The 26,598-nt window shown below is 44.8% G+C and overlaps 1 protein-coding gene across 1 annotated transcript in view; it reads left to right on the top strand.

Annotated features, from left to right (window-relative positions):
* TRPM8 (transient receptor potential cation channel, subfamily M, member 8) overlaps positions 1 to 24,280 on the top strand; it is an 84,603-nt gene extending 60,323 nt beyond the window's left edge. Inside the window, exons 20-27 of the mRNA XM_014544160.1 lie at positions 1,075 to 1,216; positions 2,532 to 2,703; positions 2,983 to 3,160; positions 8,922 to 9,112; positions 15,425 to 15,524; positions 16,757 to 16,790; positions 19,567 to 19,658; positions 22,356 to 24,280. Of these exons, the coding sequence (XP_014399646.1) occupies positions 1,075 to 1,216; positions 2,532 to 2,703; positions 2,983 to 3,160; positions 8,922 to 9,112; positions 15,425 to 15,524; positions 16,757 to 16,790; positions 19,567 to 19,617 (868 nt within the window). The 3' untranslated portion in view covers positions 19,618 to 19,658; positions 22,356 to 24,280. The remainder of the gene's footprint in view (positions 1 to 1,074; positions 1,217 to 2,531; positions 2,704 to 2,982; positions 3,161 to 8,921; positions 9,113 to 15,424; positions 15,525 to 16,756; positions 16,791 to 19,566; positions 19,659 to 22,355) is intronic.
* Positions 24,281 to 26,598: the final 2,318 nt, after the last annotated feature.

The raw sequence follows: 26,598 nt of genomic DNA, 5'->3' as shown, positions 1-26,598 counted from the left end.
CATTTTTTGATTGGATTGTTTATCTTCCTTTTGTTAAGTTGTATGAGTTCCTTGTAAATTTTGGAGAGTAAACCCTTATCAGAGATAACATTGGCAAATATGTTCTCCCATGCAGTGGGCTTTTTTGTTGATGGTTTCCTTTGCTGTGCAGAAGCCTTTTATTTTGATGTAGTCCCATTTGTTTATTTTCTCCTTAGTTTCCATTGTCCTAGGTGCTGTATCAGTAAAGATATTGCTACGACATATATCTGATATTTTGCTATCTATGGATTCTTCTAAGATTTTTATGGTTTCCCATCTTAGTTTAAGTCCTTTATCCATTTTGAGTATATTTTTGTGTATGGTGTAAGTTGGTGGTCTAGTTTCATTTTTTTGCATGTATCTGTCCAATTTTCTCAACACCATTTATTGAAGAGACTATCTTGACTCCATTGTATGCTCTTGCCTCCTTTGTCAAATATTAATCGAGCATAATGGCTTGGGTAGATTTCTGGGGTCTCTATTCAGTTCCATTGATCTATATGTCTGTTCTTGTGCCAGTACCAGGCAGTTTTGAGAACAGTAAGGGCCCAACATTTGAAGTACAATTGGTTGGACGTGATTTCTAGGGCATTCCAGCTAGAAAGTGCGTATGGCTTTCAATTCACCCATGAGCGGGCAAGTAGCGAATCCAGTGATCGGGTGCGAACGAGGTGAGTTTCATTAAGGGAAACCTGGCAGGATCAGGTCCCAGGTAGTTCGGCTGGGGCGGGGATTGGGATCCTTGAGCCAGGAAGATAGCAATGCTGCGATTGGGCTCCAGCAATAGTATCTGAGGATGAAGGACTGGAATGGCTGGGACCTCTAAATGTTCTGTTCTATGTGACGTCTTTGCCTCTGCTGGAGCCCCTGAGGGCACAAGACCATGGCCTTTGGCTTCAGTGACTGGCAGGTGGGTGGTCTCCATGGTCTGTCTCTACTCACTCTCAGTACCCCCAACTCTCGGCTGCTTCTTCATGTTTGGTTATTTTTAAAAACAAAACTTTGAAATGTCTTGTCAGTATCTCACAAATGCTGTTCCCCTTCTGCCCACAGGCTCCACTCTTCCAACAAAGCCTCTCTGTACTCCGGACGAGTCATTTTTTGCCTGGATTATATTATATTCACTCTAAGGTTGATCCACATTTTTACTGTCAGCAGAAATTTAGGACCCAAGATTATAATGCTGCAGAGGATGGTAAGCATGGAGGATATCTGTGGTTGCCAGTGTTCTTGCTGGAGTTCCTTTCATTGTTGATAGGAGGATTTTGTCCAAGAGTGACTATTGCATCTCACAGTCAGGAAGGTTTGCTTTCTTTGATGTGTTTGCATCAGGGACCTCTTCCGGGTTGCAATTGAACAAAAGATGATTGTTAGGAGCGAACAGTACAATTCAGTGAGTTGCTAATGAAGATATCAATTTAGGTGTACACTTCACCAAGCACTTTCATTTGAGTCTTCATAATTCACTAAGAGCACAGGCAGGATCGGGACTGTTCTATCCATCCCATAGATGCGGACAGCGGTCTAGGAGGTTATTTTGTTTGTCTGGAGACATGCAGGGAGTGAGAAGCGCAGTGAGGGTTGAAACGTCTATCTGATAGCCATGTAGTGTAGGTGGAGCACAAGCACCAAAGAGCCCTTTCATAATGCTGCAGAGAGGGAGCCACGCGAGGCGACGTGGCTTTCCGAAGCCGGTTTTCCAGATGACCCAGACCTCTCCTGCTTCTGTCTGCAAATCAGATGGGCGTTGGGATGAGCTCATCCGGAGGTTCCTTTCCAACACAGAGGTTCTTTGAATCTGTGGTTTTGATTCAAAGCATATCTAAGACATCAAGTCACCATGAAGTCATAATATGGGTGCAAAAATTTCAAAAAAATCAAAGTGTGCACTCTTGTTTAATAAGGATAGCCTTGGTTTTCCACAAAAAACAAACCCAAAAAACGAAGGTGATAATGTAAGGGTTTAATGAGCGTGGGAATCATGAGAGATAGAGAAGGGCTTCAAAGTTGGGTTTCTCCTTTGCTCACAAGCTGGTACCTCACTCAGAAAGCTTCTGCTGCTGAGTTGGTTTGGAGACCTACAAACAAAAATTTAATTCTGGAAAATAGATGTCCCCAGACCCAAAGGATATGATGGCCATTTAAAATATATATATATATATTTTTATTGATTTCAGAGAGAGGAAGGGAGAGGGAGAGAAATAGAAACATCAATGATGAGAGAGAATCATTGATCGGCTACCTCCTGCACACCCCACATTGGGGATTGAGCCCATAACCCAGTCATGTACCCTGACTGAGAATTGAACCGTGACTTCCTGCTTCATAGGTCAATGCTCAACCACTGAGCCATGCCAGCCGGGTAATGATGACCATTTTTAAAATCAGTGAGCAAACACTGGGTGACTTAATTCCTCAGGCCCTTAAACCTCTGCTCTCTCCGTGGTCAACTGAGCAGACCCACCACCCGGGCACCATCCTGACTCAGTTCTGATGTCTTCCCCTGACAGCTGATCGACGTGTTCTTCTTCCTGTTCCTCTTTGCTGTGTGGATGATGGCCTTCGGCGTGGCCAGGCAAGGGATCCTCCGGCAAAATGAGCATCGCTGGAGGTGGATCTTCCGCTCGGTCATCTATGAGCCCTACCTGGCCATGTTTGGCCAGGTGCCCAGTGATGTGGATGGTGAGCCTGACTTGGCCTGGGTGGGCCCAGCTGAGAGGAGGCTGTTGCTTCCAGAGCCAGGGCTCCCCATTCTGACCCTTGGGGCTGTTTTGGAAGCACATGGCCTGAGTTGGGCCAACACCAGGGAGTGAACACCACCCTCAGAAGCTTTGCTTTGCTCCTGAACAGAATTTTATGTCCACCTTAGAGCCCAACACATGGTAGAGACCATCATCTTGTGTCCCCTGGGCTGGCCCCTCCAGGGGTCCTCATGTTACCTTTTGATTTCCACATCCTCAGGAACCACGTATGACTTTTCCCATTGCACATTCACTGGGAACGAATCCAAGCCTCTGTGTGTGGAGCTGGATGAGCACAACCTACCGCGGTTCCCTGAGTGGATCACCATCCCGCTTGTGTGCATCTACATGCTGTCCACCAACATCCTGCTGGTCAACCTGCTGGTCGCCATGTTCGGGTGCGTGTCACTCAGGTGGTCGCTGGTGTCTGTGCCACGAGGGCCGTGCCGGGGATAGGGCTGGAGGAACTGGGAGCAGAGCAGAGAAGGCCATCCTTGGGGAGCTTGTGGAAGAGCCATAGGGGACAGGCTATCTAAGGGGGTGGGGCCTCAAAGAGACTGTATTAAAAATACAGGGTGTCCCTATTAGCTGTGCTGGAAGTTTATTTGACGCCAAAGACCAGCCCCTGTAATGGCCTCCAGGACATCCAGACTCTCCACAGTTAGCATCCGGTTCGTCATCTCCCGGAGCGCCCGGTGTTGGCATGATGGGGACAGAACGCAGTTCGGCTCATCTCCAGGGTTCTTGTTCTCCATGGAACTCAGCCGCATGGATTCTAGGGCTGTAACAACTCAGCCTTTATTTAGTTGCTGCTTTAAGAATTTCCTTTTCAATACAAATAAAAGGAGTCAGGAGAGTGGCTCTCCTTTGCGGCTTATGTCTAACGAAGCTGAGGGAGGATGTGATGGTGACTGCAAAATATTTTCATTGCGTTTGGCAATTCTTCTTCATACATTTAGAAAGTCATGGTTTTCATTTGCCCTTCCTCTTTCGTAGGAGAGTTTCAGAGTCCCATGTAGTAGTTTCAGAGGGAGTCCCTTGTTTTTATGTTGTGGCTTTAAGGGAGGTAGTCATTTTGAGTACCTGGCACAGACAGGCAGTTTAGCAACAGAATGCAAATTTAAAATTATTTGTTAAGCTTTGAGGTGGAAGAGAAACCCTTGGTGGGGGCCGGGTGGGGACACGTGTCTTTGGGGACATGGCTGGGCAGTGAGGGGTTACCTGGCTTTTCTGTGGGCAGGGAAGTCCTCCGCCAGCACAGCCTCTGCACTAATGTTTCTGAAAGGTCAGTGGTCTGCTTGAACTTGTGAAAGGGTTTCAGTATTTCCCCATAGAGTTCAGGGTAAATTTCGGGCTCCTCAGCTCCCCCTGCTCAGGCCATCTGTGACCCGGCCTTTAAACACACCTTTAGGCTCAACCCCTGCCATCTGTCCTGGGCAGGCACCCATGTGTCTGTCCTGAGCAGGGTGCTCTGTCATGCCTGATGCTTTTGTACATGCTGGCCTTTCTGCCAGGGTGACCTATCCCGTCGTGACCTCCTCCTGCCCGGCTCCTGCTGGCCCTTTAAGGAGCCAAGTGTTATCCTTTGCCTGAGTGGTCCCAGTGCCCTCCCAACTCTGCGTAGAGACTCCCTGGGCCCCTTGCACAGTGACAGCCTCCTCTCCTCCCTGACAGTAGCTCTGCAGGAGGAGCGCGAGCCTGGCTCAGCACCCGGCACTTCGTGGGTTTGTTCGCTGAATGAAAGGAGCAGGTTCTTTTCTATGTTTGGTTCATTATTTGGTTATTGTTGGGAGCTGAGCTGCCGAGGCTGTTGTTTAGTGAGTTCTTGACAGGCCAGCAAGGGACTCACTGCATAGATGTGTAATATCTGTTCTGCGCCTGGTGCCGGGGCCACGAATGTCATGTGGCCATTGGTCCCATGTGAACTTAAAGAGGGCATGTGCAACCCCCTCTCTGTCCCAATCTGCCGGCCAGGGAAGGATGAGGAAGGCAGATGCCTGTGTGGCTCACAGGAACTTAGTCAATGATGCTAGGCAGGGGGTCCCCACATCTGCACCTGCAGAGACTGGTGGCAGGTGATGGGTGATTCTGTGTCCACGTGTGGGCGGGAAAGGGAGTACCAGTTCCTAAACTTGAAGCAAGAGAGGGGGGAAGTGGGCTGCTTAGGGTCCTGTTTTAGTGATAACATCCTGTCAACTGTCACATCCAATACCAGACAGTTCCTGTAAAACCCACCACTATAATACCATCTCCACAGACACGAAACAAGCAGGTGGCGGCTCCCAATGCCGAGGTCTCTGCGATCCACGATTCAGCGAGTCTCAGTGAGGCACAGAGCAGATGATGACTCGGCTGTCCCAAGTCTGTGTGTTGTGACCTGCTCACAAAAGCCACTCTCGAGGCCCCTGGCACATTTGTGACCCATTATCTGTATTACAGTCATGAAATGGTAGCATTTGGAGCCCAGCCTGTCATTTTCAGGTCGCGGACATGCTCAGGGACTGTGGCCTGGGCCAAAGGGCTGTCTGGCTTGCCTGTGTCCATTTGAGGCTCGACCGCAGGTCCTCTGCCCATGAGCTCAGGCTGTTGGGCTGTACCCCACTGTCGCCCCATTAACTGTTCACTGCTTAAGTGTGACAACTTGGGGACATGTCTTCCTTGGGGGGGTCTCCCAGACCAGTCCCGGGTTAAACCAGCACCTTTCCTCTGCTAATTCTTGTCTGGGAACTTGAGAGGCACCGGAGCAGTCCCCTTGCCATCCTTGGGCTAAAAGGTCGGAACACAGGGTCTAACAGCTGTGATAGATGTTCTGGGCTTAGTCTGCCTGCCAATGCCCTGCTCTGTGACCCCTGTCTGGCACCACATCAAATATTTATGTACAGACTTAATCATACACAATGGCCACCTTAGGACCTATAACGTAAAGGCACGGTTGGGAATTTAACGCAGTGTCAGAGTGCTCTCTAGATGGTGTTCCACGGAGAAAGGAAATGGGGCAAACATCTGTGATAATTCTACATTAAAATGATCAATCACAGGCCCTGTGTGGCTTATCAGAGACACGAAGTGACGTTAAGGTCAGTAAATGACTCAGCCCAGAGACATGGCGCTTACGGTCGCCGTGTTCTGGAGATAAATCCACCCCAGGCATTTCTTCTGAGAAAGACTCGGCAAACATGTTCCAATCTAGGATAATATTTCAGGATAAAAAATATTTTTAATCTTAGGAATAATACATGTTCATTATGAAGATGCAGAAAAGTAGAAAGAAAAGAAAATAATCACCCGGTATAGCAATCTAAGGGAGGGTATTGAAATGGGGTGAAAAAAGAAAAAAGAAGATCAGATCGTTACAATAGGAGCAGTAGCTTATATTTATTGACCTAGTCTCATATTAGGCACACCCAGGTGCTCACATGTGCGACCTCATTGAATTATTAACCATTTTCGTGTAGGTGTGGCTCTGTTATCATTTATGAATGAGGACCTAGAGACAGAGAGAGATTTGTTCTGGTAAGGGAGGAGATGAGCTTGGAAACATAGTAATATAATATAATATAATATAATATAATATAATATACATAAATGCAGCATAAAAAGGCTATTACACAGCACTGTGGTGCACGGAGGACAGAGTGATTGACTGTGACTGACATTGGGGGTGGGGCTAGGAGCAGCAGCAGCAGCAGAGGTGACATTTGCCCAGAGGACCCTAGGAGCCCAGAGCCTGGCTGGGGAGGGAGAAATGGGGAGACTAAGATTGTCTGTGGAGAATGGACAACCTCAATGGCGGGCAGGGAGGCAGGGACTAGGTTATAGAGTGTCTTTTATGCCAGGTTACAGGGTTGGGACATTTTCCTGTAGGTGAAGGGAGATTTGATGGGTCTTGACACAGGCCTATGGCAACGTCTTAGCTGTGTTATCTGGTAGCAGTCTACCAAATCGAGTTAGCACTTCAAAAGTCCGTGCAACAAAATCTCTGGTTGTCTCTTACTGCTGATTTTGAACCTGAGATGTGGGGAGCATTGTAACACATGCCCCTGGGGTATTGTGAGGGTGCAAGAAGCTAGGGTCACCAGGGTCATGGGCAGTGCTGGCTGGAGACTGCTGGCGTGTGGGCGAGGAATCACAAACAGAAATCGTATGGAATCTGAGAAAAGCCTCAGGAGGGTTTACCTGATGGAAGTCCATCAGGCAAGTTTCTTGTATTTCAATTTCTTCTAAAATTTGGCCATTGTTTTAGCATCTACTTTTTTTCTTTGTAATTTTTTTGCAGACGTTTCATTCTGGTCTGTTGATCAAGCTTTCTATTTTGGTTTTTACTACCAAATGGCTTTAATTACTGCTTTAAAAATCGTTTTAGCATCTGTTGTACAAGTCCCCTCATTATTCTTATTCAAACTTTCCTGGCTTTTCTTGTATATTTAATCATATGGAGGCGCCTAAGTCTCATCTTCTGAAATCCTTTTTTCCTTCAAAAAAAAAAAATCTTGTGAATTTTATTGTCATGATGTTAACTTTGTAGAATCATTTAGGAGAAGGAAGCTGGCATTTTTTAAAAATGCGGTGTCTCCATTTATTCACTTATGTGCAGTTTCTCCATGAAGTTTTATTCACATGGATCTGGCAGATTTTTGTTACATTTTTTTTCTAGCCATTTGTCGTGAGCAAGATATGTTTTTCTAATACACATATATTTTAATTACCACTTTTTGAAGACTATTTAAGTTGTGCTTATTTATTTCGGAACAAGTCTCCTTACTGAATCCTTTTTATTCTCTTTTCTTTTTACCCTGCCATGGAAGTTTCCTCCTCTTTCTTATTTATTAAGTTTTTTTCCTAATCAGAAGTGGGTGTTGAATGTTGCCAGAAGACTCTGGCAACGATTGAAATAATATTTTTCCTTTTGATCTGTGACGGGTTATGAAAATGATGAATCATATGCATGTTCTCAGTATTTAGTCACCCTCTGTTCCTTGGTCACTCAGCGTGCTGCTGGGTTTCATTTAGGCACAGGCTATCTGAATCCCAAACATTTGTTATCTCTTGGTAATGTTTTCAGTGTCAGCTTCTGAAAGCTTGTCTCTCTGTGGGCCCCTGCGTCCTCCTCCTCTCCTGCTCAAGTAGGGTGCTCATGTGGTCGTAGGAGATGGAGCGTGGTTACCACCAAAAACCTCCCGCCAGCCCAGCCTGGGAGCTGAGGCCACGATGTCACTAGAGATGGAGAGTCAGAGGGAGTGTAGCAGGATTTCTCTCAGGGAAGGGACTTAGACGGGCACTGGTTGGCAGGGAGACTGGGCAGCATGTGGGTTGGGGTGGGTGACAGCCTGGATGGGAGAGAGGACCCGAGCTGCTCCGAACGAGGGCCTTGCTGTGGGGATGTGTGTGTGTGTGTGTGTGTGTGTGTGGTGTGATTATATAGTGAGATTACATTGTAAGTACAAGTTTGAGCCCAATTGTTATATAAGTGTTTTCCTAAAGTATAAAAATTAGTCACAAGCATAATTTTTAATGGTGCCTAATGTAATCATGTTGATTAACCATAGCGTGTGAGGCATATTTTTAGTGTCGAACATTTCAGTGGTTTCATTCTGTTGGGGCGGGAGTGGGGACAGCCATTACTCTGGTGCTGTGGCGAACGGCCATGTGTGTGTATCCACTCACATACTGTCTGTCCTCAGTACCTCCTTAGTCTTGGGTGAAATTTCCCTAAGTAAAGTGACTGGGTCAGAGGGGTGAACATGTTTAAGGCCCTTCATGAATGTGAGGGCACATTATTTCCGAAAGACTCGACACCTTGGGTCTCTTTGTATCTAGCATCATAATAGACTGATGAGAAAAAAGAGACTCCTTGCAAGGTCTTGAAATAAAAATAATTTCAGAGTTTATTCAACTTTTGTGTGTGTGTGTGATTGAAAAGAAAAAAAACAAAACCAGAACCAAAAGCCAGACACCATTCTGGCCCATCTTGAATTGGAGAGTGCCTGGTGCTGAGCTGTTCTGGCCCCGATGCCAGCGTGGACTTTCTGTCCTGTCCGGACTTGAACCATCAGGGTCATGGACAACAGTCAATAACGCTGTGTTCGGCAGTGAATGCCAGTGTTTGACAGTGAATGACAGGCACGCGGAAGCTGAGCTTGACTTTGTCTCCCCCGCCAGCTACACCGTGGGCACCGTCCAGGAGAACAACGACCAGGTCTGGAAGTTCCAGCGGTATTTCCTGGTGCAGGAGTACTGCAACCGCCTCAACATCCCCTTCCCCTTCGTCGTCTTCGCCTACTTCTACATGGTGGTGAAGAAGTGCTTCAAGTGCTGCTGTAAGGAGAAGCCCATGGAGCCCTTGTCCTGCTGTGAGTGCCGCACCACGTGTGCTGGGATGAAAGGCAGCGGTTAATTTCAGGGGGGTGTGCCTGGTCCCTAGCTCAGCTATAAGGGCTTATTCAGCCGCTTCCCTGCTCACGTCTGTCTGTCCGTAAAGCTTGGGCATCGGGCCAGCCTAGTAATTAATTGAGACCCTGTTGTCCATCTGCCAGGGCAGTCCTATTTGGGGAAATAACTTTGGGATGGACATGATAATCATTTAAATAGTATGTTGAACAAGCATGATTTACGGGATGTTGCTGCCCTTGGCTGCTGTGAAATTTATTCTCTGGGAAGCGTTAACCTTGACCCCACAGGGCTCATGACTTTTCTGGCTGCTCTTAAGGAATTAGAAAGCTCCCAATGACTTCACTTGGTAAAATAGTTTCAACTTAGAAATTAGAACGTACAGTCCACTCTAGTAACCAGCCCATTAATCGCCATTCGGAGGAGAGACTCCCCCTGTATGCTCACCTCCTTTCAGCTGGTGGAGTTGTCAGGAAGGGGCCCATTGGCTTGTCCCTGTCTTTCTGGCTTCCCCTCTCCCCCGCCAGCTGCCATTGCTGACCTTCAGCATGGGGTGGGGGTGGGGGGAGGGCGGTTGGCCGGTGGGGGGAATCAGTTGGCTGGTGGGGGAAGGAGCAGGAGGTCCTGTCTAGAAACAGTGGTCTTGGTCACGGCTGGTTCCATGCTCTCTGGCCTGGCACATGTTTGAAACTGACCCTTTACTGTGGGGGCACTTGGTGGGACCCTCGGCAGTGGCCTGGCTGCCCTCTCACCACAGTTCCGGATGTGGCAGTGCTTTCCTAGGGCCTGCCCCTCGGGCCTCTGGTCCACTGGGCATGCTCTCCCTGTGGGGCCCCACTTCCTTCTGGAAGGCAGGAGTCATCGTGTCTACAGGTGAGTCTGTTCTCTCTCTCATGTGCTCACCCATTTCCTTGGCCCTGACAAACTCTGGGTGGCAGGCGGGTCTCTCCCAGGCGCCTCTCTTCCCCTGCTCTGGGAGCCAGGACCTCTCACTGTCGGATTCCTGGTCACACCTGTCACCGTGCAGGCAGCAGGCACCCAGCTCTGCCGCATCAGGCTAGTCTCCATGCTGAGCGGCGTTTCCTTTGCCACTCTCCTCCAATGGACGCATCCCAGGAGTAATTTGAATATCTGCTGTGTTTTCCTTCCTTGAAGAGAACCTTTCCCGAGCCCTTCCCCTCAGAGCAGGATCTGTGACAGGTGTGGGTGTTAGTGAGATGCACAAACTTGGTTCCAGAAATGACCTTTTAGCCATTTGGGAAAGAAATGGGTGCCTCAATGTTCATGAATGTTTCAGTTAGTCTCATCACAGATTCTAGATGGCCACCAAGGACCAGTGAAAAAGTTCTCATGCAATATCTAAACAGGTGCTCAGTAAGATAGAGGCTATCCTTGCCCTCCAGTGGGGCTCAGGATCGCAGGGAGCAGAACAAAAATGAAAAGGCTTTCACTGAGAAATGTGGGGAGTGCTAATTTTCCCGAACGTGCAGGGCTTCATGAGAGTTACACTATGGACACTTAAACCCCAGACGGGGGTGAGTCAGGGAAGACTTCTTGGAAGAAGGTGATATTTAAGTTGAGACCCAGAGGATGAACTGGAATTAGCCAGGCAAAGAGGCAGAGGCTGGGAGGGAGCCCCGGTGCGAGGCGTGGTCAGGAAGAGGAGGAAGTTAGGTCAGATGAGACCAGAGAGGGGTCCCTAGAGCCGAGGGCTGCAGAAGGACTAATGCAAGACCCCGGGCCATGTTCCACAGCCAGGTTCTAGCTCCACACAGTCCCCAGCCCACCATGTCACAGTGTCATCCTAACTCCCAGGGGAAATGTAGACAGAAGATATATGGTACTGCAAGAAGTGGTGACATAAATCACAAAGCACGCATCGCAATACCTCTCTGCCGACTGCATTTGTTTCCTTCAAGGTGGAAGTGAACAGAGAATCCCAGATCACCATGCGAAGTGATGCCCCTCAGACGCTGATGCTCATTCTCATGACTCGGGGAGGAGCAGTCAATTTGGAGTTTGGGGGCCAGGGGAGGGTCTTGAAATGTGTCCCCTCTAACTGAAGCACTAATGGCAAAAAAAAAAAAAAAAATCTCTGTTAAAGGGAAAAAGTCTCTGTTAATGGTAAAAAAAAAAAAAGTCTCTGTAAAAGCAATCGAGGAAGGGAGTGATCTAAGGTAGAATCCGACACAAATAATTAGCGGGATACAGTCAGGTTGTTCTTGTCTCATACTGGTTTTGCCAGGATGAGATAGAGACTTTCTGCCTTGTCCGTGCCTTGTGCCCACTGTCCTGGGTGCTGTGCGGCCTGTGGCTGCTGGGGGCGTGTTTGTGTTTCCCTCGGGTCTTTTCTCTGTTGTACCCAATGAAAGGACCCCCAATGCCACCAGCCATTCGTGTTTCCTATCGAGGGGATCATTCCTGTCACTTCAGTGGAACCCAAATATTTAGGTGATTCAGAAAGTAAAAATAGGAACTTTACCAACCTATCCATGATCATTGGGGGCAATTAAGAAAAATCTAACTTGCCAAGAACCATCAATTTTTTTTTCTTTTTTCATGGAGTTCCTTAATGACATGGAAATGGAAGCAAGCATGAACGTGACCCTCACTATTGGTCATAATATACTTATGTGCTATCCCTGAAGCTGTGACCCCTAACGTCTGGCTTTCAGGATGTAAATGTGCCAGTGACTCCCAACTCGTGTCACAGGTTAAAGAATCCTCTTAGTCATCTCTTTTAATAGCATTTTCAGGACATTAAATGTCACTTTTGGGTCATCATTAGCTATCACACCTGTGTAATTGCCTTTCTTGATGAAGAAAAGTGTTTTGACAATTCGGATAAGCTGCTGATTTTCTCCCCATCATTTTGCCTTGGGAGACAGAGTGAGTCATTTTGGGCTAAAGGAATGGAAAGTCTTCCTAGCAGAGATGGAAGCTGTGGGCTCTGGAATTTTACTGTACCAGGTCCGAGGTCAGAGGCACTTGGTGACTTGACTCAGTGCTATCTCTGGCTGCCTGACTCCGAGTCACGGATGAGTGTCTCCAGGGCCCCGGGGAAGGCTGTGGGGATAGCCTATGCCTTCAGATTGGGAGGCAAATGAATTGCCAACTAGAGACTCTGGCCACAAGTTCTATATATTTTTCCTGAATTGTTCCAGAGAAAAAACAAGCAGCGGTTGAAAGGTGCAGGAAGGAAGATCTGGACTCCGTGTGAATCAAATACAACATCTAACAATTAGTGCTATCTGGAAAAAACTGAATAGCTGAGTGAGCTAGTGAATGCCTCGTCACTAGTGGTGTTCTGCTTGGGGAGGGGCTACAAGAGGTGAAGGTCCGCTCTCCTAAGATGCACTGTGCTCACTCCAGGTTCAGTAGAACCGGGAAACTGAGAAGCCAGCAAATGGATAGGAGCTTCAGTTTGAGGAAGCAAACAGGTTAGAAACGACCCGGTTAGCCTGCACCTGTCTCCCCCTGTGGGCCCTGGGAAAGTGATGATTTTACAAGTATGAGCCATAGACACTCTTGGTCTTCAAACAGTTCTTACTCTTAGGAAGGAATAAAGAAGGGGGATGGGAGACCCCAAAGGACGGGATCCTTTCTGCACACTGAAGTGGTGCAGTGATGACTGGAGGGAGGGAGCCCGGCCCTGTACTCACGACTGGCTCATTTGTTCCTCCTTAGAAATCTCTAATTCCAGAAATGGCAGTGCTCTGTGGGTGCCACAGCCTCTCATGGTAATTTGTTTCCTAAATTTACTTTGCATTTGCCTCCAATGTTGGGAAAGTCATGGAATTTAAGCTTGAAATTGCTCTTCTTTGGAGAAAAATGCAAGGTTTTTCAAGTAACTTTCAGAAAAGGTGGGATCCAAATTTAAATTTTTGGTGACATATTTAAGTAATAAAAAAAATTATGCTACCCAGTAATTATATTTTTATGAAAGTTATTGTTTTTCATGATTAAAAAGTAATCAATATTCATTAATAGGACATTAGAAAAATATAGAAAAGCACAAATAAGAAAGAGCCAGGGCACATGTAACCCACCACCCAGAGTTAAATATTGTTAACATACTGATATTTATTCTATTATTCTGTCTGGGAGTATGATAATTTGATCTGTGCACATACATTCATACTTTAATTGGTTCATTTAACTAATAATACATCATGACCATTTTTCAAACTCAAAAATAAAAATCTGCATGACAACTTTTAACTGGAATATTCCAATATATCAGTGTACCATAATTAATTTTACCAGTCTCTTCTTAAACATGTAGATTTTTCGTCTTCTTTGTTATCATATACTATTATGATAAACAGTTCTCTGCATTCATTTTTTTTTTTTTAGCACATCAGTGGTTTTTTCCCTTGGAATTATTTCTATAAGAGAAATTTCTAGACGTTTAAGTCTTCGGATATTGTTTGGGCCCCCACTCGTCCCCACCCCCTGAGGGTAACCATGTACAGATTTCCCAGCCTCTGGGAAGCCTGTTTATCTCCCTCTTTGCCAGCACAGGATATAGTCATTATTGAAGACCCGGCTACTTCTCTGGGTTGGTTGGTGAAATGCTATGTCATAATTTCCACCAGCATTTCCTAATAAAGTTGGGCCATTTTTTCTTGGTCCTTTGTCATTCCCGCTCTGGCCACCTGCATCCAGGACTGCCTTGTCCTTTCTGTGCTGATTTTTTAAAAAAAATATTTTTATTGATTTCAGAGAGGAAGGGAGAGGGGGAGAGAGATAGAAACATCAATGATGAGAAAGACTCATTTATTGGCCTCCTGCACACCCCTATTGGGGATCGAGCCCGCAATCCAGGTATGTGCCCTGACTGGGAATCGAACCCAGGACCTCTTGGTCCACGGGACGACGCTCAATCCACTGAGCCACCACAGCCGGGCTGTGCTGATTTTTAAAGCCCTCCTCTTAGGCTCCTCCATACATTTTAGTTAGAGGAAAAGACATTGGAAATGATGCTGTTAGGAAAAATACAATCGAAAGAGATTAAGTTAGGAGTTATTTTCTAAAGTGAATAACCACCATTTACAAATAAATCTTGGCGGGGGGAAATGAGAAAAATAAAGAAAAGAAGTAAATGTGTATTTGCTGTGTAGGGTTTGCTTCAAATCTGCCACCTGCATTTTGGCTGTCTTTGACTCCCAATGAATTATTTTTAAATTCAGGAAGATTATACAATTCTCTCTAAGCTCTCACATGTCGAGGAACAGATTTACAGGTAAAAATTAAGTGCATTTGTTCCAAGCGGACACCTGTGTGAACATGCGAGGGTGGCCGTCCATGGCACTGGTACCTGAAACACAGGGGACATGCTGGACATGCTTCTCTGTTCTCTTGCTTGCCTGCCATCTGAAAGGTGAGGCACCGCAGGAAGCTGAGCTAAGACTGCAGGAACATGCCCCAGGCCCATGGAGCAGCACACCCGGGCTGCCCTTGGAGGAAAAGATGAGACCTGAGATTTTCCTGGAGGTCTGTGCCCAGACCTCACAGCTCAGTGGGGTAGCAATGTCAGACCTTATTTGCCTCTCCATCAAAATTCCTATCCCTGTCTTAAGTTGAGGGCAGGCAACCTAAGACAGTGTCTTTTTACAATCTCTCTCTATATAAAAGCCCAAGCAACCGTTTGACCATTTGACCAGTAGCTATGATTCGCACTGACCACTGGGGGGCAGACGCTCAATGCACAGGCATGGGCACATGGAACAGACTGATGAATCTCAGAGGAAAGGGGGAGGTGGGAGAAGGGGAAGAGATTAACCAAAGATCTTATATGTGGGGATCAGGCTGAAACTGGCAGTTTGACATTCCCCGAGGGGTCCCGGAATGAGAGAGTGTGCAGGCCAGGCTGAGGGACCTCACCGGTGCATGAATCCATGCATTGGGCCTCTAGTTTAACAGAATGATCCAGGTAGCATTTTTATGTCATCAAAGTGGAAGAGGAGCACAATGAAATGAGAACTAAAATTCACTAGTGAAATGATTATGCTAAGTCACAAACCACCGAGACAGGCTTTGGTTCGCTCTGTTTAGAATGGAGATTGCATTCCTATTTCATGCCGGCAGAGAAATTCATCAATATTCCATCTCTCTGTGGCTGTCACTAGTAAGTAACATTAGTCAGATCAGCCTGCCTAGGACGAATCGGATTCTCCTGGTACCAGCATCGCCAAAACACCCAGAGGGTGTTGATTCAGGAGCAAGGGGCAAATGAAACAATTTGAATGTTTTTCTTTGTCTCATTATTAAAGGTTTCAAAAATGAAGACAATGAGACTCTGGCATGGGAGGGCGTCATGAAAGAAAATTACCTTGTCAAGACCAACACGAAAGCCAACGACGCCTCAGAGGAGTATGTCCATCCTTGGTTTCTGCTCTGCAAGACGCCCTGTGTACCCAGCTGGCAGAATGTAGGCAGCTGATCTGAGCGGCTCTGTAGAGAGAAATTACAGCCGAGAGCAATCGCACCCAAAGATATTACCCAGGCAGTTGTGGATGACAAACAGTAAACGTGGGGTCAGCTTTGCAGGGAGGAGCAAACCACCAGTCTGCTGTTCTGATTGCCCTTCTAGGCCCTAGAACCTGGTGACAAGAATGTAGGCCCCTCTGCCATGGCTGCAGAGGTGGGTTCTGGGAAGCCCCTCAGGTAATGGGCAATGGGCATCACCAGGCAGGTGCCACACAGGTATTTCTCGGATGAAGTAGAGACATTAGAAGATGGAAAAACAATTTGGTTGATGTGTTATAGACTATCTCTGAGAGTCCTGGACATCCTTTACGGATCACTTGCAGCAGTTATAAACATCCCATAGAACCAGCTAAGCCACTAAGCCCATAGATAAGTGGTTCTCAACCTTCTGGCCCTTTAAATACAGTTCCTCATGTTGTGACCCAACCATAAAATTATTTTCGTTGCTACTTCATAACTGTAATGTTGCTACTGTTATGAATCGTAATGTAAATATCTGATATGCAGGATGGTCTTAGGCGACCCCTGTGAAAGGGTCGTTCGACCGCCAAAGGGGTCGCGACCCACAGGTTGAGAACCGCTGCCATAGATGGTCCACATATCACGTGCTATGCAGGGCTGCTAGGAGCGTGCCTTTCTTATCATGTGAACTACATGGTTTGTGGTCACGTCACAAATACTGAGCATTCCAAACTCACCTCAAAATTCACTCTAACAAAAATGAGTAAATATAAGCAGCACGTGAATCCCATGAGTGAGCCTCAGCACAACCATTGAGGAGCATGGGACATGTGCTCTTCCTCTCTGAGTGACAAAGCAGATGCCCCAAGCTTTCTCCATTTCCAGAGTCTGAGAACCTGGCTTCAGAAGGGAGGGATGGACCTTATGGGCCACCTTCCACCACTCCATCCCCACGGGTAGCGTCTATTTGCTGCACTTCTAGCTGTGGTGAGAGTGGAATTCTGCTTCGTTTGGGTATTAGGGAGAAGGTAACTACAGCTGACATTGATTTAGTTGGAAATGAAAATGATCTGTATTTTTCTCTTTAAAAGACTGGAAAATGGAGCCTAATAGCCCTTTCTCAATCTTTCTCTCTCTCTCTATGCCCCTTGAAGAATGAGGCATCGGTTTAGACAGCTGGATGCAAAGGTATCGTTTTGTTTATAGTTTGAGAAATGTTACTTTCATCTGTTATCTTTGTGCTTTCAGCGAGAGGCCAGTGGTTATGGTCCAAAATTAGAGGTTATTTTTTAAAAAGCAGATGTGACTCTGTTCATATTCAGCTTCCCTGCGTAACATTCCCTGGGTGCTGGAGTGGACCTGCTTCTCAGATGCACGAATACACATGTGAGCATTAGGCACAGGGAGAGCAGGCCTGGACCTGGCATGATGTCCCTTCCACCAGGGTATTGGTCAAAGCAGCCCAGGCCAGCCTGGCTTCAGGTCGGGGAGGAGCAGACCGCCGCTTGCTGAGGGGCGGTACGTGTGTGCAGGGAGAAAGGACCTTCGGAGATATGCTGTTACATAGTAGTGCATCTTCTTATGGCTACTCTCGTTCTCATGTTGTATTGTTGCTACTTTTTAATTGAGGGGCCGGGAAGACTCCTAAGTTATTAGAGTTGAGTACTGTACACAAACGATCATTCTAGGATGCATATCATGTTTATACCCTCGGAGATCAGAAAATATTTATAGAATATCTATTTCCATTAGACAGATGCAATATGTACTATATAGAAAACCTTATATGATATATTCGCCTTTCCATATTAAGTATTCATATTTAAACATATTGTCTGCTGCTTCTGTGCCTAGACCACATAGCAAATCCAATTTACTGAGCACCTGTCATGTGCTGGCATGGGGCTCAGGGCCATCAAAGCAGACCTGCCCCTGGATCCATGCCCGGACCCTTTGGGAGTGGGAGCATTTGCAGGCTGACTTGTGCAGTGTGGGATTGCGGGAACAATTTCCTATGCGCTATTCTCATGCATTCCAGATTGCCTGGTTTGGGGAATACAGGAGCTAGCGACTTGTCTAGGTGTTGTGTTTGTGGAGAAAACAGGCTGTTTTTGTTGTTGTGTTGTGCTATTTTACTTGTGGGTTCACTTGGGTGGCTTTGGCAGGAGCTGATGGAAAGTAGGGGTTGGGCTGAAGCTTCAAAAGCCACTCCTCAGTGCTGACCCTGTTCTGGGGCAGAGAATGGCCAGGATGAGGCAACCATGGGCGGGGCAGAGCCTTGGGCCTCCTGGACACCCGCTGGGTCTGGGCAAAGGTCATCCCGGGCACTGGACAAGCTGACCTGACTCCCGGGGACCAGGGAGACCTTCGCACCAGTGAGGGTCTGGGCAGGGACACCGTCAGAGGGGACAATGGACCTGAGCAGTGGAGGTTGTGGGAGGTGGGGGCTCAGGGAGTCGTATATCATGAAATCCTATTGAAGGCTGTTTACCACATGTGCCAGCCAGGAGTCTCCGGGGACCTCAGAGAAGTGCTTGTAGATTCTGTCTCCTTAGCATGCTCCGGGCTATGGAGATCACCCCCTTTTCTGGTTCTGTAGGTTTGGGACGGAATGGACAGTTTCCTAGGGAAGACTCAAACTTCACAGCACACAGCATGGGCCGTCTTCACCCATAGAATTTAATACCTCTCCCTGCTTCTTGTCCTGCTTCCCTGGCCCCCTCTCCTGTTTATTCCTTCCTCTATCTTCTATGCCTCCTCGTCTGAGTCTCCATTTCATCCAGATAAAATTTAGAGATCATCACTTGTTTCTTTAGCAAGCTCTTGGAACCTTACACCCTACTTTAAACAGCTTATTAAAGCCATTCTACCATCAATAAACACAGAGTTCTCCTCAAAGCCCCTCTGGTGAATAAAGAATCTCTCCACCTCATTGTTATACCAGAAAACAACAGCATTCACAGATGCCTGTAAGTCTGCAAGTAGGGATCTTACTTCGTTTTCCTTTTTCAGGGAGCCACTAACCCTTACAGTTTCTTTTTGTTCTTTAAAATAGAAAGTTAAATGAAGAGATTATTACTGAAAATAAGCCCAAGTTAAACACAGGTTTTCTTATATGCATGCACACAAGTCCTTCAGTTGATCTCTTATTCCCCCAACCCTCCCCGGACACTGGGGGGTAGGGGAGGCCAGGGGAAGAAAAAAAAAAAGGAGACATATGTAATACTCTTTGTGATACTTTAAGCAATAAAACAAAATTAAAAACAAAATTAAAAATAAACAAAAACAAAACAAAAACACACACACAGGTTTTCCCTGAGTGAGTGATATAGCAAAGTAAAGGTCAACTGTACACAAAAGGCATTATGTCTGTAACTTTTACCAGGTGCACAATGATGGAATGTAATTTCAAGTGAGATTCGTGCATCTTGTGAAATAAACTTATGAAATATGCATGTATCAAAGATAATTTTATTATGCCTTTACAGAAATTGTTTTACCACTTACCCTGTTTTTTTGTTTGTTTGTTTTTTGTGAGGAGGGACACTTTGCAAAAACTTGATTTATTCTTATTGCATATTATTTTTATTAGTATTATTCACATATCAAAGCACAACTTTATTGGTATCTTATAACTATTTGTATTTGTTACATATAACATTATTTCTAAATATTAGTTCTCTGTGTTGTTAAAATCTATTATTTCTATGTAGGAATCACTAGTGATTTGCATTTGAGTTAAACTAATGCTAACTGATGCGAATGGTCATCTGCTAGTGATGTGAATTCAGAAAGTAAGTGGTGGACAGGGTCTGAAACATCACCTCCCTCGCTGTCCCGTTCCAGGCACGCACCACACTCACTCATACACACATCCGTTTCACGGAAAAACTATAGAGTGGTAATTTAAAATTCAAAGTTGGAAAATCGATCTTAACACCAGTTCTTTTTCTTTTCCCCCAAGCTTAATGATCTCAAGGGTCTTCTGAAAGAGATTGCTAATAAAATCAAATAAAACTCATGGACCGTAATGGAGAAAATTCTAATAATAACAAGGTAAGTCATTTTAATGGCTCTTTTTTTGCTCTGAAAATGAACATATATTAAGACTAATTGAAAATTATGATCTTTTTCTCAGTTATTTTATTTTCACATATTGTCAGATTTGAAAATAATGTGTTGTGTAAAGAACGTAAATAATATTGGGTTATAGGACAGAACAAGAGGAAGCCCCTGGTCACACTTCCTGCACTGACTTCGCTCTCAGGCCAGAGGTTGCCACAGCCAGCAGTGGGCTCATGTACTCTTCCTGATGTTTTAAAAGCACTGGCAACCCGGACAGCTTGGTATTCACTGAATCAAGGTCACACTGTTCTGAGACTTGGCATTTTTTTCTTTCTTATCTCTGTATCACGGATGTCTTTACAGATTAGTGCCTGAAAATGCACCTCCTTGTCACGACCCATCATTTATGTTTGCTGCTGTGGGACATGCAGATGTCTGTGTCTTGTTTGTTTTGCTATCAGCAAACATATATTGATCACCTTTTACTACCAAGCATGTTCTAGTAAGGCACTCAAGATTTTAGCAACCGCTCATTTGCACAATAAACATGAAATTTGATTAACTGGCCAAGTTGAACCCAGGGCTTTGCTGTCTCGTCTTCCCATTGGCTTTCATTATGTTTTCTCATTACCTGTCCAGATTCTGAAACCAATGCTTAAAATGGTGTTAGGGACAGAAAGACCTAGGAAAAAAGCAACGGGCATTCCATTTGAGTAGATTTTGTTTGTGAGAAAGTGAATTGTAAAGAATGGAAATCCATAGGCTAACTTCCCTCCCTCCCTCCCTCCCTCTCTTTACCCCTCCCTCCCTCTCTCTTCCTTCCTCTCTCCCTCCCTTTCTTCCTTCCCTTAATATTTACAAAGTGCCTACTGAGTGCTGAGAGAACTGTGCCTGGACCTGTGCTGAGGCGCAGACACTGAGTCCTGCTTACATATTAAGTCCACTGTAGAATTTCTATCCACTTCTCCCTCCCTCTCTCTTCCTTCCTCCCTCCCTCCCTTTCTCCCTTCCCTTAATATTTACGAAGTGCCTACTAAGTGCTGAGAGAACTGTGCCAGGACCTGTGCTGAGGCGCAGACACTGAGTCCTGCCTACACATTAAGTCCACTGTAGAATTTCTATCCACCGAGTGACTGTTACAGGGTAATTGTGACAATCAGGTCTCTTTCAATATATCTTGACACTCAATACTTTCCCTTGGGTTCTGACAACTGTAGATCATGTTAACAAGCCCTCTATTAGGGGGGACTTTGTTGGAATAAGATTAATGCATATTTTATATCATTGGGAAGGCAGGTATAGCCTCCCAAGTTGCTCAAGAAAAGAAACTTTGCCTGTTTAGGAAGAACGTATTTCAAGTCTTTCATAGTGGTGTTAAATGAAAACAATATTTTACCTTTTAATAAATTATAATTTGAGTTTTGGGACATTTGCCATTTCGTTTAAGTTATGATCTGATATATTTTTTAAAATCAGGAAGAGATAAAACAATTATAATGATTTTTTAAAACCACAGAGGTGAATTAATCAGAAAAAAATTCAAAATGAGATGTGTATATCCATGTCTTACAACCTTGATCTCCACATCTCTCATTCTTTTCCAAACGTGTTGACTGTGAGTAAAATGGAGAAAACAGACTGGCTTCTTATGAACTTGCCCTTGTTACTTAATGAATGACAGTGACTTGGGAGAAGGACTTCCCTTCATTTCCCTGTGACCCTCCGTGAAGGAAGGAGGATGAGAAGAGCATACGAGGAAACAGGGGCCGTTCATTCTTGACCACTGTGTCTTTTGGAACAATGAATTGGGCGTGTCCAGTTTCTTAGACTTTTTTCTTCTGGATATAAGATCCATTTTCTTTTTGGGTTGTTATCCGTCTGGCATATCCTTAAGGCGTTCACTGAAAATGCAGCTTTCTAGGCAACCAGCTACATGCTGTAAGAGTGATTCTTCCTGTGTCTCTTTGGTACCTCTCTCTCCTGAGGGTGACGGTAACTCTCCTTGGGCAGGGACAGGGAAGAGAACGCCAACCCAGGTGGGAGTGATCTGACAGTGGAGGTAGGACAGGAGCGGACACTTGGGGGCAGGTCTTTACCCATCGGCCCATCTGGGCTCTTCCTCCCTGAACTAGCCTTCGATCCAGTGACTCGGGATGAAATAGCAGACGGTTCTATATATATATTTCTTTCTCCTGCACTGAGGTTAAAAGGAAGTAAGACCCAGGGTGAGAGGAAAGCCATTTTTTTTCTCATAGCTTTGTACTTAGGACCTGAGGATCACGGGGAGGGATGGTCACTGGAAATTGATTAATCCCCACACAATAATCCACTGGTTCTTGCATTTGCTGCACTGAAATTCTAGTTCAGTGAAAGAACTTGACGTTCCTTTGGGAGTCATCATAAAACATCATTTTGATAATTACCGCAGTTCTTAACTTTATTGCCAACTCATCCTTTCATTTATGCAGAAACTGCCTAGCAAGTACAGTACTTGGGGACTTCCTGGGTCTTCACCCAGACCGAGGGAGCCTGGCCATTTGGCCCTGGTCATGCTGCTCCCATAGGCAAACTGGCAAAAATTGTATCCACGACCAGCATATTACCCATATATTTGGAAGCAAATTGTATCCTGAGAATGTAAGTGGGGAATCCATTCTCCACACAGTGTTCTCCCTTTGTTTTCCACAGACCTCTGAGTGGAAAAGACATAAGGAGGCTGACGAACCTCTTTGTTACTGAATGAGAACTGCTCAGCTGGGGGTCTTGAGCACCCATGTGCTTGAACCTGAAGATGAGACGTGTGACGGACTTCACCGGAGAAGGTGGAGATGAAGGAAGACCACCCTTATAGTGCTCCCCTGAAGGCTGCCCGTTACCTCGGGGCCTCGGTGACCAGCACTTGCTGTTGATGGTTTCAAAGTCTGCTCCCTCCTTCTGCCTATACTCCCACTTTGGCCATGCCTGTCCTAGGAGAACATGCCTCCTCAGAATACGAGCCTGGCCATGCTTTCCCTCTATGTCTATCTGTGTGGCTACTTCGTTGATCTCCAATCAATTCTCTGTTATTTTCCTTTTTGTATCATGTGACTGATTCGTTGGCATATTGTGAAAAGTCTCCCAAATCAGGTCACATTTTAAAACATGCTGTTGAGGGAGAGCCCACTCTTCCCAGGAGAAACTATTTCCTCGCCTCATTCAGCTTTTTATCTCAAAGGAGGCGGCAAAGCTGCACCCTTCCCTCTCACTCACCTGAAGCTCCAGCCACAGGAAGCACCCCGTTCCTGACAATGTGCAAATCACCCCAACATGGAGCTTTGAGAGGCACCTCTGCTTTTCATTGGCTGCTCCTCTCTCTCCTCTTATTTATTATTTTCCCATTAAAAATAATTTGTGGGTATTATAGAAAATTTAGACTACATGAAAAAGTAGGAAAAATATAAATAATCCCACTACCTAAAGATAATCACTGCTACCATTTCAGGAGGCTTCTCCAAGTCTGTTCCTATGCATGTTTTATCTCTCTTTTAAAATTTTACACAATGTCATTATGCCATATATACAATTTCATATAAGCTTTTATCAAAGATGTTTTCTTATAGCTGTGGCCTTCTTAAACACTACATTAATAATTGCATAATATTTAGCCTCTAAAGAGTTCCACAGTGCCGGTCGGTTCCAGTCGGTCAGTGGGATGAGCATCTCTGTGCGTAAATCTTTCTACCACTGTGGAAATTTCCCACAGCTAGATTCCCACAAATATGTATTGATGATCAAACCACTTACAAGGCTTTTTCATAAATGCACAGCCAATAGGGACTATTAACTTGAGTATAAGATAGGAGATATATGAACCTAGAGCTCTTAACATGAAATATTATATTTAATCTTTAGTTTAGGAAGAAGCCAACGTGCTTATTTAAATATTACGCATGGTGAAGGCATTCGTAGAGAATTGGCGAGAATATCTTATTGAACAAGCCTGGTCCCAGCTTTCTCTGGAACAGGTGGCATCTTCACCCCAAAGAGATGGGCTGCAGTACATAAGGCATTCCAAATGCCCATAGTTAGTTTCCTCAGCTTTGAATAGACTATAAACTCAGTGGCCAAAGAAGAAAATCTTAGAAGGAAACTATTAAAAGATAATCTAATTAGAAAAACTACAAAAGCATGAACCAAATGAAAAAAAACAAAAACTGTTTTCCTTTTGTCTGGGCAGCATACTTAAAATGACTCCTCACAGCATTCATGCTGCTTGCAGGAAGGAGCACAAATAACAGCAGTCTTTGTACTTCAATCCCATTAATGGCCTAAAAGGGAATCTTTGTCAGTAGGGTCGATCAATTCATGGTTTTGGACACTGAAAATAGATGGGATCAAATTTACATGACAAACATTGTCAGTGAATGGCATTTGGGAGATGTCTCTGTGAGAGAATGCCACTTTCATTTCACCATAGCAACTAGAACCTCTGCCTTTTCTGAAGCCACAGAGAGGAGGCTTATGTCATCTCCACACTAACCGGAACAATAAAGCACACAGCACTGCATATGCTCGTGTAGAGAGAACCCACAGTCCCAGGCCCATACCCTCAATTCAAGTAGGAACTTTGAATAAAATCAAGTCCTTGCCCCTTTCCTACCTCCTGCCCTCTGTCCCTCACACTTTCTCAGTCACTGCACTCCCTCACAGCATAGTAATGCATAAACTTCTGCTTCAAGCTCTGACTTCTGGGCATGCCATACTAAGACTGATGTCTAATAAAGAACTAGTTAACATAAAAATGAACTATTGATTCCATAAAACCTGCTTTTCATATCATCTTCCTCCTCTCAATAGATGGCAACTCCCTTTTTTTAGGGCCTCAAGCCCACATTTCTGAATAACCCTTGCCTTCTCTCTTCTCATACTCCACATCTAATGCATTAGCAAATCCCCTTGTATGTGTCCTCAACATCCATCTAAAAAACAATCAGATCTCTCCACCTAAACCACAAAAACTCAGCTCCAAGGCACCATCAACATTCATTAAGGTTTTTGTCATTATCCTTCTAAACATTCTTGTTTCTATATTTGATGCCTACAATTTATTTTCCATGTAGCAGAGGGAAGTCTTTTTTTAAATGTACATCATATCATGCCACACTTCTTCATAGGGAAGTGAAGACTTTACAGTGGCCTATAAGGCCCTACTTGTTTTAAACCCTTGTTACTTCTTTGATTTCATTTCCCTGTTACACATCCAATCTTCACTCCTACTCACAGATCTCCTTGCTGGATGTCAATCAAACATGCCAAACATGCCTCTCTATTGTGACTCTTTTCACTTGCTATATTTTATTAGCTTGTCATAAAGATTTAAATAATCTAGCAACTTTTTGAGCACAATGCCTGACACATAGTAGGAACATAATAATTACTTGTTATGACATTTTATAACAGAAACTGCTATTATTTTTAAATGCCTTAGTCCTATTAGGTAAATGAGTACAATGATGACAACATCAATGACAAAACTAATAAGAATATGTTCTTCTGGATTTAAGTGAGGAAATATGATGGATTAGCATGAAACAGTGGTCCATAACCTATAGAGCATTATACAAATCCTAGTAATTATTTAAAGCTTTAATATATTCATTAAAATTACTTTTTTCATATTACTAAAAATGTATGATTATGTGTTTTGGTGACTGAATGTGTCACAGTTACAGATTTTATGACATATTTATGTTAACATGTCACCACACTCTTCCCTTCTCTCCTTCCATTCCAATCCCATTATCTAATTGTTGAGCATGTTATCTGATCCCGTGTTTTTTTTCCTCTTTCCTCTAGCAATTATTCTGTTGATATTTTGGAAGTCTCTATCATCATTGTTCACTTTACTATTTCTCAGGTCCACTTTACTATTTCTCAGATTCTATTTTCTTCTAATATAATTTTGAGGTTTCTCAACCAGTGTTGGATGTCAGGATTTGGAGTTTGTTGCCATGGAAACTGTTTCAGCTACTTGCCCACAGGAGGGAGCCCTCTACCTGTTAAAAGGTAGGCTGGCAGCAGCAATATTTTTGTTTAGGAAGAAGACAGTGGAGAAGGGGTCAGTTAATAATAGAGACACACTTGGTTTATTTTCACATAGGGGGCATCTCCTACTGGTGACAGTGTGGCGTCTGGCACATTCTCTAGACCAGTGGTTCCCAAACTTATTTGGCCTACCGCCCCCTTTCCAGAAAAAATATTACTCAGCGCCCCCTGGAAATTAATTTTTTTTAAATTTTAATAGCAATTAAACAGAAAGATATATGTATTAATGTTTCTACCTTTTTCGTAAAATATAGTAAAGAAAGGTGTAAATTAGAAACATTGAAGTTTGAAATTATGAAACTATTTATTGAACTCAGAATAGAAAGGTAATACAAAAAAAGTTAAAACAAATGCACCTGTGGCCATCACCGCCCCCCTGGATCGCTGCAGCGCCCACCAGGGGGCGGTAGCGCCCACTTTGGGAATCACTGGTTTAGGATCAAGCTGGGGCTATGGGGGCTGCATGAACACATAGCATCATTTTAAAATAAATGTCCCCCTACCAAGCTCTTGTTTGACAAGGAGGAATTTCCTTGTCACCTGAGCAGACATTTCTGAAGCACAGTTGGTTTAGGATCAAGCTGGGGCTATGGGGCTGCATGAACACATTCATAGCATCATTTTAAAATAAATGTCCCCCTATCAAGCTCTTGTTTGACAAGGATGAATTTCCTCGTTTAGTAGGTGCAGAGCTGGGATTCAGAACTGTGGGACCCTCAGTGGGTTTTCTAACAGGTTGCAGGGCCGGGACTCAGAACTGTGGAGCACAGTGGCTGACTGAGAATTCCAGCTTTGCTGTTTGCTTTACTAGTTTTTGCCTTGCTGAATTTTGAGGTGGGGAAATGGT

The sequence above is a fragment of the Myotis brandtii genome, unplaced genomic scaffold (genome assembly GCF_000412655.1).
Source record: "Myotis brandtii unplaced genomic scaffold, ASM41265v1 scaffold354, whole genome shotgun sequence".
Taxonomy (NCBI): Eukaryota; Metazoa; Chordata; class Mammalia; order Chiroptera; family Vespertilionidae; genus Myotis; species Myotis brandtii.
The sequence above is the reverse complement of the archived record's forward strand: the minus strand, read 5'-3'. Positions and strand labels throughout refer to the sequence as shown.